The sequence below is a fragment of the Cryptomeria japonica genome, chromosome 10 (genome assembly GCF_030272615.1).
Source record: "Cryptomeria japonica chromosome 10, Sugi_1.0, whole genome shotgun sequence".
In the NCBI taxonomy this organism is placed as follows: domain Eukaryota; kingdom Viridiplantae; phylum Streptophyta; class Pinopsida; order Cupressales; family Cupressaceae; genus Cryptomeria; species Cryptomeria japonica.
The window spans coordinates 843,007,623-843,025,749 of NC_081414.1; the positions used below are offsets into that span (position 1 = coordinate 843,007,623).

The 18,127-nt window shown below is 36.1% G+C and overlaps 1 protein-coding gene across 1 annotated transcript in view; it reads right to left on the reverse strand.

The window, feature by feature from the left end:
- Positions 1–2,068: 2,068 nt before the first annotated feature.
- LOC131053399 (histone acetyltransferase of the MYST family 1) overlaps positions 2,069–18,127 on the reverse strand; it is a 76,919-nt gene continuing 60,860 nt past the window's right edge. The window contains exons 7-9 of the mRNA XM_057988006.2: positions 4,782–4,875; positions 2,676–2,818; positions 2,069–2,559 (exon numbers count right to left, since the gene is read on the reverse strand). Coding sequence (XP_057843989.1) covers positions 2,359–2,559; positions 2,676–2,818; positions 4,782–4,875 — 438 coding nt within the window. The 3' untranslated portion in view covers positions 2,069–2,358. The remainder of the gene's footprint in view (positions 2,560–2,675; positions 2,819–4,781; positions 4,876–18,127) is intronic.

The window sequence follows — 18,127 nt, forward strand, 5'->3', positions numbered from 1 at the left end:
TACCTAATGGGGAGTTTTATGCAGTTGCTTGAGTTTTAAATTTAATGGATGTAAGTTCACATTTTATTTTTTAAAAATTTTGTGTCATATTTTGTGATGCGTTATTCATTCTCTTTTATATTTTAAGTATATCATCCATCATGCAAAGAAAAGAAAATGAGTGGTTCCACGGATTCTCATATAATTTAGTAAGCTTTTTAGTTGTTGTTTCAAATCTTCTACAATTTTGACTTTTAATGATTATGTTAAAAATAATTTATTTTTGTCAGAGCATAAATTCTAAGAACAAATCTTATTAGCTTGACATGTCTCTCAAGAGAATTCTCTAAGATTTAGATCATTTGAGTTTTGAAATGTTTTGATTTCCATGTGTAAGATTCAATCCATCAAAAGTAGTTTTTATAGCTAACCCTCTCTGACATGTAGACTTCTTATAATGGTTTATCTTTGCACCATTATTCTTAAAATGGTTTGTGATAAAGAAAGGAAACTAAGAAACTCAACATTCATTTTATGCTTATTGTGATCACTCAAGATTTTTTATTAGCCGCCCAAAACTTCACATTTGTACTTGCTTCTATTGACTAATTTCGATATATATTACCATTAAAAACTAGTCATTTAATTGAGCATTTGTTAGGAGCTCATAAGTATAAGCCAGCATTATAGTGTTGCAAATTTCTAGTGGAAGACATTGTCTAGATTTGTATCATGAAGATTGATTTTGGATGAATCTTAACAAACATACAAAATTTGATTCTTCTTTGATAATTTTTATTGACCAATGATTGTCCTCTATATACATATAATTTTGTGTATTTCTTTTGATATCAAGATTATGATTTAAGATGGATTAGTGTGAATGGTCTGATTATTGTTTGGTTTATCATGGTATTAATGATTTGGATAAGTCATTGGACATATAGGGTTTTGTTGACGTAGATTGAGCAAGTGACTTAGATAGTTGAAGGTCCACCAATGGCTATGTGTTTACTTTGTTTGGAGTTGAAATGAGTTGGATGAGTAAAATACAACTTAGAGTTGTCAAGAATTGAAGCAAATTATATGGTTGCTACACATACCTCTAAGGAGCCAATTTCTTGGTAATGGTATTGGCTTTCATTGCAAGATAGTGATGATTCAATTTGACCCCAGAGTGTCATGTTTGGGGAAAAAATTCTATGCATCATGCTTATACTAAGCATGTTGATGTTCAATATCACTTTGTGCAAGAAACGGCTAAGAATGGATAGTTCATGATTGAAAAAGTTGACAATTTGGATAATGTTACCTATTCTTTTATGAAGTTAGTAACCATGAATAAGCTCTCTTGTTGTAGAAAGACCATGGGCCTTGATCATTGTACTTAATTTTATGTTTATGTATATCTAAGAGTGTAATTTACAATGACAGATATCAAGTGGCTAACCTTATTGTGGTCGATTGCATTTTTTTTTGTCCATACAATGGATAAATCTCGAGTTGAACTCCTAACTACATACGATTATGCATGATGGAGAAAATAATATTTTGGAATAGGAAAGGGTTATGTTGGCTATCTAAAGGAAACAATTTCTCAACCTTCTGATCCTAATGAATTGAAATGGTGGGAGATCAACCATGAGAAAATACTTGGATGCATATGTTCTTTAGTATCATTTGATTACAGCATTAGAAAACTGTTCTGTAAATCAATCAGCTTAAAATTAATTATTATAAGGCAATGATTACAGCATTCTTTATAGCTTTAATGTTTGGGTTAACAGAAACATATTCTATTTTAACAAATATTTGACAGCTTAAAATCAATCTAGGTTGCTCCGAGAATGGTCCTAAACAGCAAGCAGAGAAGAAAAATGATGATGGGTGCATTCACTACACTAAAATGTAAGTCTTCTTTTGAACGATATCAAACAATGCATTACAAACATCTGTTGGATCTTCAACTTCATACAATGTAAACAAAATTTAGATGATAATGCGCATTAACATGCAATCAACATAATTAGTTTACAGATTTAAATGGCTAATATCTGAATGACAGGTGATGACAGAAGGTAAAACACACTTCGCAAAAATTATTCTACTGTACATTTATAAATTAGCAAAATAGTTAATAAAACAGTGCATGTTTCTGAGTATAAACCCACTCAACCCATGCACATGCCTCATTCTTGATAATGCCTGAGCTGTCTTTCACAGAAGAATAATCAGAGCTATCCCTGTACAGAAGACTTACAGACCAGACCCTGTGCCCAAATTTTGGGGGAGAAAACTCCATGGTAAGTAATCAGTTATATTACAACACCTTTTGTTAGAAAGGATCATATTTGACAAGCAACGAAAAATGATATTTAATCATTGTTCTCTGTAAGGGGTCCAAATAAGCTTAGAAACGTCAACTTCCAAACCACCCCGCCCAGCAGCTTTCAAATGCCTATCTAAAACCTTAGGATCAGCACAGATGGCATGCTGTCCTTTCCGATACTGAAGAAGATCTAAATTTTGTAGAGTGGATATAACATCATCTGTCCTGATAGCAGTCATTTCACTAAGTTCCTGCATAAACATTCCAGATTACAGATTACAGATTAAAAAGGATGAGTCCAATAATGATTTGCAAGAACCCAAAAGAAATGAAGTTAAAAACTTTGAATCCAGAAGGTGCTGCATACCTTGATAGAAATGTTACCCTTATGCTTCTTCAAAATTTCCAAAAGAATCCGTGTCCAGTAACCTCTATAACTTACTAATCCAAGGTCTGACAAGGGGCGCTCAGGGGTCCCAACCTTCCCTTCTTTCTTGGATAATTCATAGGCTGTTCAATGCACCAAGATTTAGCTGGATATGTTAATTAAAAGAAAAGTTGATGTTCATGACTGAAAATGCATACGGATTGAAGAATTGTTAGATAACCAAGCACACAAGTTCTTTATGGATGAAGTATATTAGATATACAGATTGTGGAGAAAAAATGATTTACAAAATGAAAACAGATAACAAAATACTCCCAGTCTTGCAAAAATACATTTATATTCTGCATTTTTGGATGGCACCATATTTATACGACATTATAGTTCCACGTGAAAGTAGCATCTTCATCGAGAGAGACTAGAGTTTATTTGCTCTGCGTGCTGGGTCAGCCAAGGATTTTAAGAGTAATACAATATAACCCCTAAAATCAAGTTTTGTCCTCTTTAGTATGTATCATTACAGGATGATTTGAAATTTTATGTTTTTCATTGATTCATGTTCAGATGTCATTATCTACATGAATGCCAGCCCGTTTCCGACATTCTGGATTTCAGATGTATTGTTCTCTAAACTTCTTGAATATTAAAAAGTAAAATGAACTACTTGAAAATAAAGCAGAAATGGAGGCTTCTCTGCAGAAAAAATTCACGTAAGGGGCAATTATTAGAGGCATGAGTTTTGAACCCATAACTAGTCTTAGGAAACCAGATGAGGAGGCATCCAAACTTTTGACAGTAATTCTCTCATGGATGATAACTTAAGGAAATAAGTGTCAGCAATGGATCTGGAGTATGCACCACAAAACAAGGCTAAGCCTACCCAGGGTAACATTTGTAAGTGTTGCATGGTTTGCAATCCATCAAATCTTAAAAATGAAGGTTGACTAAAATTTGTTGTGTAGTCAGTAGAGATATGTTGAAAAGGGTGTCAGATGTCTGTCTTTGTATTTTATGGGCTGATATAAAGTTGCAAATGCTCCAGGTGTAGATGCATGCACATGATGTATATAATCTTTGTATAAGAATGTAAAAATACAAATTTTCATGCTTAAGCCCTTGAGAGAAAATGCAAGCACTTTGCCTTTCAAAATCAAGGCCAATGGATGAGTAAAACCAACTTCAGTATCTTCAGTTTGCAAATATACTTCAACATCACCTGTCAAACAGCCAGATCGCTTCTTCAAACAGGAGCAATCATCCAATTGCTAGTTACAGACTCCTGTGGATATTGGGGATATCTTTGAAATGGGCACCAGATGCTAATTAATATCATAGATGCTAGACAAAAATGAGTTACTTATACATAATTTACATTCATATTTTAGCTTGAATCAATAGAACATGTAGATGATGTTCACAAGCCCAAGCAGCTCACCAACATATCCAGGTGTTTTCACCAATGCTTCCAACAGATAGATATACAGATACAACTATATGATTAGATTTGTCAATGACATAATAATAGGCTGCAAAAGGGTGTTCACCAACTTCTGTGTGCACCTCCATACAATCCACTACCTTGTCTATTTTAGGCCCACCTTGCATCTTTTTCAGTATTGTCAAAATGGCACCAGATTATCATATGAATGCATTGGAAAGAGAAGTTGTGTTGAATTGTTATATATGCATCCCTGTGAATATTGATCCTTCTCAAACAACTGGAAGATTGGATCAATAAACCACTAAACGGCACATATGAAACCGTTTTGTTTTATAGGTAGTATGATTGTCACCTATGTACAGATTTTAATAGGGTTAGTGAAAGGCTATCCTTGTTGGAATGCCAAACTAGATTGTCTTAAATCAGTTAATAAAAAGCACAGATTTACCTATCCCCAATATTATAAGACTAGCATTTGTCTCCACAAATGATGAAAAATGATTCAAATGACACAAGTTTCAAATGAAAGCCACATAGTTTCATGTATCATAATTAATTTTTTAAAACAAATGAATCATGTTATAAAGCATTACCCATATTGACAATACACAAACACATTATACAGTGCAAAATATAAAGGGGCTTACAGAAAGCAATCAGGAATTTTCCATATCCCTTCCGCTGATATGGAGGAAGAGTAAGAATGCACGCCAAATTATATGATTCCTCTGAGTGCTTCTCCTGCAGAGTCATTTGAAAAAACCACATTAACCATAAAATATTTTAAATTGTCCTGAAAAAGGAGAAAGAAAGAAATGAACACATTTAGAGAGATAAACCCAAGAAACAACAAAGTTTTGATCAAATCAGATGTCATGCTTGCTTTTGGGCATATCAAACATATGCAGTGTTAAACATCTCTAAATAAGTTTGAATTAGAAAATATACTAGTTAGGTAATAATAAGAAAGAAAATGATCTGCAGATCCTGTGGTTTGCCATATCCGTTGAATTTTTGAACTACATGCAAGCTTTCCATGCAAAAAGCATGAGAGCAAGTCACCCACCTTCTCCAGCTCTAGCATCCCAAACACAGCCTGTGAAATTCCATATGTCAATGTTATCACCCAGTTCAGCATGCTTTACATAAGCACCTTGGAGAAGTCAACAGATCTCAAAATGTCGGTTGGTCATTCATCGTAACACATCTATTAGACAGCAGTAATTAGATATTCTAATGTGCTATCAGTTCTAGAAGGTCAGACGGATTTCAAATTTGATTTTATTAAGAAATTGCCAATTTATCTATTTGTAGACAGCACAATTGCTGATCAGATTTACTCCTAGGCCTACATTTATTGCCTTGACTTCCATTAGTTTCTCATGTCAGCACAAATCAGATTTGACCTTGGTACTTTTTATTGGGATGCCTAATCATTTGTTGCCATTGGATCTTCCATAAAGAAGTTGGATCGATTCAGTAGGAGACTAGTTCAATACTTGTTAGGTTTTGGGTAGAGCTTATACTTATTTGATTGTAAGCACAAAGAGTCTATGCATATTCTCTAAAGGGTTGAGTACCATAGTGTTGGGTTCCACATATCAATGGTCCATCTGTAATTCTTTTGTTCTCTGCAATTTAAGCTTTGTATTTTTGTTTGATCTCTATTGTCCTTCCACATTTTAGCTTTTGTTGTCTGCTCTATGCACTCATTCATCAATTGTTCATTTGACACGCTTTTGGCTGCTGCACCAGTCTGGTATTAAAGTGAGTGTTTTGAGTCTTTTAGTATTGCAAACACACACGCACCATTGCAAACAGAGACCTCCTTTTTCTGCTTCATGGCTTATTTGCTTAGTTTTGTGTAGCTTGGCAGTGAATTTTGTATCTGAACACAACTGTAGAATTGTAAATTGTATCCATACATAATTTTGTCTGCACCTAGGCCTCACTTTAACGTTCTAACCTCCTATGCCTTGATACTATTTTGGTTTTGCTCACACCCACCTAGATTCAACATCTTCTACACCTGAGTGGGACCTTGTTCAAATTTGAGTCATAAATGTTAGGACCAGGACGCCCTGGTGCCATGGTCCTCCCAAAAGGGGCCCAAGTTTAGACCCCGCAACAGTCACATCTCAGAGGCGAGAAAACATTCCTGGTATCGACCTACCCCAAAATTTCAAAAAAAAAATGTTAGTTATGTATAAAAGAAAACCTAACCCCTCATTTTGGGATCTCTCTATGATATCTCAAGTTGGAAATCAATTGCACTTTTACAAATTCAAGTGAGCAAGCAATCAAGCATCATTGAGGCAATGAAGGAGAGGTCCAAGTTCAGATTGCATGAAATTATCAACCTTGGCATGAAGAATTCAATGCAAGATTCATCAAGGTATCAAGTTCCAATTCAAGCATTTCAAATTCAGATCTAGCCTTATCCTCAAAAGATAAGCTCCTACTTCAACCTTTCCATTACATTTTAGTTTTAATTCAAATGTTAATTCCAAAACCAAGGTTTGACCTAGGGTAAACCCCTATCAAAAATATTGTTTCTCTACTTTTTGTGTGTAGGTGATAGATCCAAGAGCCACAAATAGAAATTCCGGTAGAGGAGACGATGACGTTTAGATCTAACTTTTGCAGAGGTGAAAATTAGAGGACCAAGACGAAAACCACCACGGTCATGAGAGTTTTTTACAAGTTCTGGGAATAGATTTTGTGTGACATCCCGAGTTTGAAAGATTTCAGTCTGTCTGCATCTAACATTAGAGGCTGGGACGCAAATTGCCACATGGTCCTGCATTTCTGGGCCAAACTTATTGTTATAGGTACTCTTTTGTTTCTTCTACTCAAACTTAGCCCCATGTTTGCAACTTGCTATTTCTATTATTTTATGTAAATTCATCATCATTAATCTAAGATCTTACATTCAAATACATTCAATTCAATTTCAACTAAATAAAGGAAAAAAGAACCTGATTTGTATTCAATCTTCATGCATTGGATCAATCGATTTCTCCCTTCCTTTAATGTCATGTGTATAAAGTTAGGTCATTTCCTAGTTTACAAGACTTAAACTTGTGAAACCATAATTTCCTATACATTACAATAGTATCTTAAGCCAAATCGCTTCTTTACAAGCATGAGTAGTTGCCATATACTCTACTTTTGTAGTGGACTAAACAACCATAGCCTGTCATTTACTCATCTAACTAATAGCACCGCCAAATAAGTAAGCACATGAGCACTAGTGGATCTTTTTCTATCAACATCACCTGCCCAATCTGAATCCACATAACCATGAATTTCAAGGGAAATTTTGTCTCCAATAAAATTACCATGATAACACAAGGAATACTTTGAGGTACCCTTCAAATATCTAAAGACTCTTTTAACTACATCCCGGTAAACTCTACCAAGATTAGACATATATCTGGAAAGAGATCCCACTACATGTGCAATGTCTGGTCTCGTGTACACTGTAAACCATAACATACATCAAACTTCCAACTGCAATATGGTAAGGGACTTTTCTCCTTCCATCTCTAATGGGTATGTAGGATGATCTGAATTAGATAACTTTGTTCCAGCTGTAAAGGGAACACATAATGGTCTACAATCTTGCATGTTAAAACTCTATAAAATTAAATATCCTCGTTCACAGGAAACTCAGAGTGTGAATTAAGAGCAAAATTCAAGTGCGAATTGAAGATGGATGGAAGGCAGATCAGACCTGAAAGAGGTGAGTTGTAGCAGCAAGGAATGTGAACCTGATTAGGAGACATTGACACAGTGGACAAGGTTCAATGCAATGATTTAGGAGCAGTTTTTTCATGATTGAAAGGTCCATTTCCAGATTCAAAAATCATTTTCAAATTTGAAACAGCAACATTTCCAGATTTGGGAAGCATGTTTTGTGAAATATTACTTTCATTCATTCCATAGTGTTTTGATTCAAAATGTGTTTGTTTTTCAGGTTTGATGCAAGGAGAGCAACATGAAGACCCACATCGTTTCAACTTTCAATATTTTCATTGAAGATATGGTGGATCTTTGTATCGGTTTCAACATGTTGGTTTCTACTTCTCAAGTTGTAGATTTGTTTACATGGAGTTGATTAGTTGAATGGGAGATCTGGTTGTTGATTAATGGTGAAGCCTACATGTTCATACCATTTGGAACTTGTTGATTGCAAATTGCAGTGCATAGTTAGTCTGAACTCATATTGAAAGCTTAACTTAAATTTTTTCATGCTCATTGTTCATGGTGTTGATGTGCACAAGTGATTTGAAAATCATTTGCATACGCTTTGAAAAATGCACCATCTTTGTGTAGTTGTTTCCTCATGGCGAAGCAAAGCTTGGTTTGCTTTCACTAATTCAACAATCATTTCTTGCATTGTTAGGTTTTAGATTAGATTCTGTATCCCTTTTTCTTTTGTCTTTTGTTTGAGTTTGAGTTAGTTTAGGAAGAAAACATCACTAAATTGCTATATCAGATGATAAAATTTCAGTTACATGTAAGTCCCTTTGTGATAGCAGCATTTCACATCATCACTAAATTGCTATATCGGATGATAAAGTTTCAGCTACGCGAGTCCCCTTGTGATACCAGCATATCACATCATTTCAATTGAGTCTATCCAATTTGCATATCTAGACCTGACTAAAAAAAACTTCAGTTTGCCTTATTTGATCATATTGTTTAGCATTTGAGGTTTCCTTGTTCAAGAGAGGATAGAATACATAGTATTTTATTCTGTGTTCGAGATGTCATTAAAAACACATCAACAAGTCCTAGAGGTGATCTCGTGAGATATTATTATGAGTGTAATCACATCACAAGTGAACTAGAGAAGATGACTCACCAAGTTGCACAAGGAGATGCAAGAAACAATCTGTCAATGCATTAGTAGCTTCTACAAGATAAGACTTTCCTAACCCATTAATCTCCTCTATTCTGTTTTGGTTTACTCATCTATGCTATTAGATTATCTGATTTATGCTTTCCGAACTGAATATGTTTATCAGACTGTAACATTGATCATGATTATGATATTGACATTGGATAAAGATGGATTAGATCGACGACTTGCTTAACATAGTTAAGCATCGATCTAAATGCTATCGGGCTAGTAACCTGATAGCATATTAATGTCGATTCATTTATGAATCGGCATTAATATACTATCGGGGTATTAGCCCGATAGCATATGTAATGCTATTAGTTATCGGGCTTGTTTGCTTTGATACCGATTCATTATCGGGTGTGTTTATATCGATCTGTTATCATTTACAATGGCACCGATTAGTTATCATAGACACCGAGTGGATTGGTTGACATTTGTAAGAGTCACGACCAAGTGACATCTTGGTCAGACATGTCTAAAAGACATGTCCGATCAAGGTGCCACTTGATCGTGACTACCTTACTGTATATGCATCATTCAAAAGAAAAGGGATGACATTGAAATCGATACATGTTCATCCTCCATACCTGCAACAAAAGAGAGAACAATATTATTGTCATAGTCATAATACCAAAATCTTAAATACACCATCTTGCATATAACTTGTTCATTAAATTGGAAATTGCAATAACATTTACATGGTATCAAAGCCACGTTGATCGAACTTGAGGCTATTCAATTTTGTGAATAATTTAAGAACAAGGTTATATATTACATCACATTTCTCCAATGGCCAGCGCTATCAGATTCGAAGACAGACTCGGAGGTGGCGATGATTTTTCAGCCTGGAAGTTCAGAATCCAGATGATCTTAAAGGAGAACAAAGTGGATTCATTTGTTCAAACTAAAAATGACCAACCTGAAAATGAACCTAACAAAACAACATGGATTGAGGGAAATGAAAAGGCCATAAAAATAGTAGTTGATGGGGTGAGAAACTGTTGGCATATGCACACTCCAATGAGACATTGTATGTGATTGAAGGTTTTGTCATTGATGGCAACCTTGCAATCTTATGACATCGGCAGAAGCATTATACCCGCATCAGCAGATCACACTCTACACCGGCACTCAGGACACCGGCACCGGCACAGAAGAAAGGAAGTATACCGGCACAAAGGCCGACAGGATTTTGTTATATTATATTTTGTTTATTATTGTAAAAATGTGTAAGCCGACTTGACAAATTGTAAAATGACTCTTATATATAAAAGAGATCATTGTAGACATTTGAGATGTGTGATGTAGAAACATTAAGGAAAATATTAGGCAGACCTAATGTGCAAAATATAGGTCAAGGGGTATATGTAAAGAACAGAGCAGGAACCGGTACTGAATCTGGCATTGAAGATGCTATTGTAAAGCAGTAAAAGATATTGGATTTGTATAATCCTTATTGTAAGTCAGTGAGACTTCCCATTGGGCAGTGAGCTCTAGGCAGTTGGCCTTTCTGCATGTGCAGGCCCCTATTGTAAGTAATATTCTCTTATTGGCCAGTGAGTGAATATTGTGGGTCACAAATCCCACCGAGGTTTTTCCCACACCGGGTTTCCTCATTAAAATCTTGTGTTATGGTGTGCTTTTCATGTGGATGTTCTTGATTCTGTTTATTGCATTATTTCTTGCATACCGATACACTGTTATATTATGTTCTGCATGTTTTAAGTTAAGAAATTCTAATTACCGGACAGATACTGATTCACCCCCCCCCCTCTCAGTATCTGTGGGACCCCTAACAATTGGTATCAAAGTTGTGTCCTCTATTTTCAAAAGCCTAACAACTTGAGGAAGATCTTGACACCGGTAAAGATGGAAAATCTGATGAAACAACTTGAAGGAGCTCTTACAGACTATGATGCAGAAAAGTTGAAAAATATCAAATTAGAAGATGATTTAAGGGCAGCTCAAGACATCATTCAAGCACTTCAAGAAAATTTTACTGTTGCAAGAAATAAGAGAACTTTGTCAAAAATTGCAAAATGAGAATGATGAAAAGGAATCACTTAATGATATGATAAGCAAGTTGAAACAAGAGATCATGACAACAAAAAATGAAATGCAAGATATGACTATGAGATTTTGCAAAGAGATTGAGGCTAGGAAGAAGAATGAAGAAGAATTGACCAGAAGACTAAGTGATGCAGCAAATGAGAACACAAGACTTAGCTATGAAAATGACATGTTGAAGACAGATCTGATGCATACTCAGAATGACTCAAATGAACTGATGAGACAAAAAGAAGTCCTAGAAAGAGAACTAGAAACTGCAAATCAACACAAAGAAAAATTCAAGAAAAGCTCAGAGGAACTTGGCACCTTGCTGAAAAATCAAAAACCTAAAGGTGACACTTCTGAAATTGGCTTTGAAGTTGGTGAAAGCTCCGGTACTGCAAATACTCAGGATCACAGCAAACCGGTAAGACAACCTAATGTTTACAAATTCAATGGTAAATGCTTTAACTGTAATAAATATGGTCATAGAGCAAACGAATGTAGATCTAGAAATTATCAGAATATCAACACACCCACCGGTCAATGTTCTAAATGCAACAAAGTAGGTCACAACTTTGAAAACTGCAGAATGAATGTGAGATGTTATGTTTGTGGAAGATTTGGACATTTATCTAATCTAATCAATGCAGGACACAAACCGGCATAGGTTATGGGAAAGCTATTCAGAAAAATAATGTAACTTGTTATGCATGTAACAAGATTGGGCATATTGCTAAATTCTGTAGAAGTAAAGGAACACCGGTAGACAACAAAAGTTCTAGCTTGAAAGGTAAAGAAAAAGTTGAAGAGGTTAAGCAAGAATTCTCAAAACAATGGATTAGAAAAGCTGATCTAAATATTGGGAATATTCCTCCACCGGTAGAACCAACCAGTGCTTCACCGGCAGAACAGAGTGATGCTTCATCGGAAGGATAGAGCAGTGCTCCACCGGCAGGAAGTCTTCATCTAATTGAAGAAAAAATTTCCTTGAGGGTTTGGCAATCTATTGATACATGTGCTATTATTCCCTCGGTTAGAGATAAGAAGTTGGAAATTACTTATTACCGACAAACAATGTTAAGTGAATACTTAACCGGCATGCAATTAATGTGGTAGATGGCGAAAAGACACTATAAAATTAAGGTTTTGGCTCCATTTCATTTCACCGTGATTTCAAATTTTCGAAGAGCGCGAAGACTCCGAGCTATGGCATTTCGAGCAAGAAGCAAGAACACTCCAAGCAATCATCCATCCAAGGCAGTAAAAGGTATTTAATCATGGCATCCACCTCTGCAATTGAATATATAGCAAACCCTACTGTTGTTGAAGTAATAAAAAAACCTAGGCCCGTATTTCAGTTAGTTCCCGAGATAGCAAAGAAGGATGATACCTTAGGTGCTTTTTCTCAAATTCCTAAGGGAGTTGTATATGCTGAAGACCCCAGAATGTACATCCACTGCAACATTGAGGAATTAGGAGATGAGGAAATTAAAACCATGTTTAAAACAGTGATATGTGATAATACCGACAATGTAAAGGATGAACACAAGATCATTGAGACACTAGGATTTACAGAGATCCTTAGCATTCCTGAATTCCCCAAGGATGTGATTAGGATAGTTTTGAGCAGGGTACATGGAGAATTTTTCTGGTTAGATGCAATCCACAAGATCACCAAGGAAGTTGTGAAAGTTGTCACAGGGTTACCGACCACCGGTAAAAGACCAGATAAAACCAAGAAGGTTTCCAATGACCTAGTTATAAACCTAACTGGTGCAACGTTCGACAGGAGATCTCTAAGAGTTAATGATGTAAAAGATATCAATGTGAGATTCATCGGTATGATATTAGGATATAAAGCTAGTCATGCAAATAGACTTAATTCAGTTTCAAGTTTATGCATTAAGAGTGCTTATGATATGGTCACAGACAATGCAAAAATTGACATATGTGAGTGGTTAAAGGATGAATTAATTGACAATCTTGGAAAGATCAAGAAGACAAGAAAGGAACTTTCAGATTTGGAAATCTGTTAGTATGTCTGATGCTACATATAACAAAACAGGTTCCCGATATAGGTTACAAAGAACTTGGATATGATATACTGGTAGGAAAACAATTGACTGAACTATTCAATAACATGGGTGAGAACAAGGAAAACAATATTCATGACTTTTTTCAAGCATTAAAGACCAAAATAGAAAAGAGTAAGGTTATCACAGAAGATTGTAGACAAATACAAAGATGATACATGCTTTGTCATCAAGAAAGATGAAATCTGGATGGAAGCAGTCATCCCAAGGACAGTTTGGGTAACCGAGATGGGCTATGAAACAGATGATCACATAGTTGAAACATATGCTAAAGCACTTCTGGAAGCCCCCAGAGAACCTAAGGAAGAAGTATTTGGCAGTGCAAAAAATATTGAAAGACAAATTCAATCAAAGAAAAGGGTGAAAAAGGTTGAGGCAGTTGTAAGGAAAGGGTCCAGACAAGCAAAAGCCATCAAAAAAGATGTATTGAAGAAAACCGGCATAACATAGGATGAGTTAGCAGCGCCACAACCTGAAACTCACCTATCACCGGTAGGTACTTCTTCAGGAAGTGACATGCCTGCAACTTTCAAAAGAGTTGTAAGAAAAAGAGATCCCTCGTCAGCAACCACACCCTCACCTAGGAGGACAAGGCAAAAGCAACAAGCAGTGAGATCTCCGGTTAGAAAGGCCACACCAAAGAAGAAACTCACACCCAAGAAGAAGAAAAGGACAAACAAAGACTTGGCCCCTCTTGATATACTGCTGAATGAAATCACAGAGGAAGGTAATCTGAAGAATATAGAGAAAACATATGACACTCTAACAGCTGATGAGAGAGAACAAGTTGAAAATAGTGTTATATTGCACATGGATATGTACAAGAAATTTTTGATGGAAGTAGTCAATGAAATACCAGATGAATTATTCAAAAGACTAGAGGCAAGAAGACAAGCAATGATAGAATTGGATAAGAAAATAAAAATTGAAAAATTACTTCTTGTATATCCGGTAAACTCTCCTCAAGAAATTGATGACCTAATTGCTCAAGCAAACCGGACAGTATTTTCTACTGCACACCAGCACGTTGCCTTAATGGTAGGAAGAGTTAATGAAGTAACAGAGGAAACAGAAAATGGATGGGATATATTCCTGGTTGAGAAAGAAAAACAAGAAGAGTACAGAAACCCCAATCCTATAAAGGTATATCGGAAAGATAGAGACAAGGGCAAAGGAAAAGTTGGTGGACCACCAAGTATCAAGGTTAGAGACAACTTACCCCCACCTTCTTTAAATACTCCACCGGTAAAATCAACAACTACTGAAGATCAACCGGCAGCCGAGAGTATGGATGTAGAGGATAATAATCCTAATCCTGAAGTCCTATATACTGTGAATGTTGATACTCAGAAAATCAGCATAGTAGTAGACAAAGATACAACAGAAAAGTCAGATATGGCTAATGAGCCTCCAGTAGCAGGGGAAACTGATAAACCGGCAGAAGATAAAAAGCAAAAGGTAGAGACTGAGACACAGACTGAGTCAATGAAACATACAGAGAAACAAACAAAGCTAAAGGCTCTAGAACAACAACAACCAAAATAGGTACATAAAGAAACAGTGCCACTGGCAACTAGTGAAGTAGGAAAACCATTGCTTAAAGAAATGCAGACACAAACTGACCTACCAAAGGTCAATACAAGCTTGGTTACTTCCACCGGTACTCAGATTGTTGATTCATCATCAAGCTTCAAATCAACCAATGTGACTGAGGTACTACTTGACTCTATCAAGAAAATAACCGACTGCAACTCACAGGCTTACAAAGCAATTGATGATACCATACCAATTTTGAAGGTAATTATTCCTAACTGTAATATAGATAACAAAGATTCTTTAAGACAACTAGATACACTGTGTAAATATATCTCAGAAAACATTGAGAAAATAAAAGAAGATTCATTGAAGGACAAGGTAGAAATTGAAAAACAAAAATTCTATGATGAGCAAATAAAGAAGTGTAATAGAGATTTTGACACACTTCTACCGGAATTATGTAATTTGTTGAAAGAGTACAAAAATCTGTACAAAGATACTTGTAAAACAAACTTTTTGACTGTAGATATAAACAAAAAGATGAGCAAGGTACAGGATGAGATCAATAAACTTGCAGATAATTTTGTCAACTCACCTGATACACTATCAGTTTTTGAGGAGAAGATAACAAATTTTAAGGAAGAACTACTCAAATTGGAAAGAGAGAAAGAAAGAATAATAACTAAGGCAAAACATTTGAGATCTAAACTAAGTCCAAGATTGGACTATCTAGCATCTCTGCGGAAGGAAATTTCTGAGGCACTAATACAGGGAAGCAAAACACCGGCAGAGCATTTGCAGCATCTCATCGGTACAGTGAAGAGAACAGAGACAGCAATAAAGGATAGCAAGAAGTTTATGGATAGTATAAACTTGATTTTGGGAGATCTATTTCAAATTATAACTACCCAGCTACAAGGTTGAAACCACAAACTCTACTGACATCTTGACAACCTTTGTCATTGATGCCAAAGGGGGAGTAGTGGGATGAGAAAATTCAAATCACTGAAAATTCAAATCACAGGACAGGAATCATATGCTCAGGGGGAGCTCTCACATTTTTGGTAACATTTTTGGACTACACATTTTTGGATACTTTTTGAAATTTCTCATGAGTGTTGCCATCAATTCCAAAGGGGGGGATTGTTGGCATATGCACACTCCAATGAAACATTGTATGTGATTGAAGGTTTTGTCATTGATAGCAACCTTGCAATTTTATGACACCGGCAAAGGCATTATACTGGCATCAGCAGATCACACTCTACATCGGCACTCAAGACACCGGCACCGACATAGAAGAAAGGAAGTATACCGGCGCAGAGGCCGATAGGATTTTGTTATATTATATTTTGTTTATTATTGTAAAAATGTGTAAGCTGACTTGGCAAATTGTAAAATGACTCTTATATATAAAAGAAATCATTGTAGACATTTGAGATGTGTGATGTAAAAGCATTAAGGAAAATATTAGGCAGACCTAATGTGCAAAATATAGGTCAAGGGGTATATGTAAAGAACAGAGCAGGAACCGGTACTGAATCTGGCATTGAAGATGCTATTGTAAAGCAGTACAAGATATTGGATTTGTATAATCCTTACTGTAAGTCAGTGAGACTTCCCATTGAGCAGTGAGCTCTAGGCAGTTGGTCTTTCTGCATGTGCAGGCCCCTATTGTAAGTAATATTCTCTTATTGGCCAGTGAGTGAATATTGTGGGTCACAAATCCCACCAAGGTTTTTCCCAAACCGGGTTTCCTCGTTAAAATCTTGTGTTATGGTGTGCTTTTCATGTGGATGTTCTTAATTCTGTTTATTGCATTATTTCTTGCATACCGGTACACTGTTATATTATGTTCTGCATGTTTTAAATTAAGAAATTCTAATTACCCGACAGATACTGATTCACCCCCCCCCCCCTCTCAATATCTGTGGGACCCCTAACAGAAACAACATAATGCCCATCATAAGAAAACATCAGACAGCCTATAAAATGTTCAAAGCACTTGAAAGCACATTTGAGACATCAAATGCAAGTCGAACTTTGGCATTAAAATGAGAAATAAATCATATCACCATGAACAAGGGGGAGACAATCAACGCCTACTTTATGCAGAAATCAATTCTAAGAGATGAACTAGCAACTCTGGATTATGAGATCCAAAGCAAAGAGTTAACACTCATTGCTCTAGATGGGTTGCCTAGTGGATGGAGTACATTCGTCCAAAGCATCAGTGCAAGGTCCAAGTATCCTAAGTTTGAAAGATTAAGGGACGATTGTCTCCAAGAAGAATCAAGATTGAACAAGATGGGAATAAAACAAAAGAACATAGACGAAGTTCTTCAAGTTCTAAATACTAACACAAATAAGACAACCAAGAAGAAGCAATTTAGGAAGAGGAAGGGTCATCAAGGCAAGAACACTTCAAAGAGAGACCTATCACATATTCAATGCTATAGGTGCAATAAGTTCGGGCACTTTGTTGCAAAATGTCCAGAGAAAGCCAAACAAGCCACATTTGCCAGAGCAGGAAAATCTAAAAGAGAAGAAACCCAAAACTATGTCCTCTACTCAGCACTTAAAAGCCATGCATCAAATAAGTCTCCTGGGTGATCGACAGTGGCTCATCCAGACACATGACAGGGTTTAGAGAAGTGTTAGACTCCATGACAGAGGATAATGATGAGGAAGTAACCATCGGAGATGATTCCTCACATCCAATTAGAGGAATTGGTTCCTGCACCATCAAACTGAAGACAGGCATATCATTGCAACTCGAAGGAGTACTATATGTCCCCGGCATCAAGAGAAATCTAGTCTCCATATCAGCCCTAGAAGATAACGGATACAAAGTAACCTTCATGGAGAACAAGGTGCTGGCTTGGCCAAGAAATTCTTCCATCAAGAAAGCTAAAGTCATTGGTTAAAGACAAGGCTATTTGTATGAGCTGTGCACCAAGCCCAACCTAGCCCTAATTCATGAAGCAACAAATGCAAATGAGGTCTGGCATAGAAGACTAGGCCACCTGAATTATAGAGCTTTATCATCTATGGAAAACCTTGTCACAGGTTTACCTAAGTTGCAGCAATATCATTCAAAGGCATGCAAGGGATGTACCCTAGGTAAAAATATCAAAGGTGCCTTCCATAATAGTACTAAGAAGACAAGCAAAGTTTTAGAGTTAGTTCATTCTGATGTATGTGGACCAATGTTTGTTCCCTCTCTAGGAGGATGTTTGTATTATGTAATATTTGTTGATGACTACTCTAGGAAAACTTGGATCTACTTTCTGAAGCATAAAGAATCAGAAGAGATCCTTAGTAGGTTTAAAGAGTTTAAATCACTGACGGAGAACTACTCGGGAAATAAAATTAAAATCCTAAGGACCCATAATGGGGG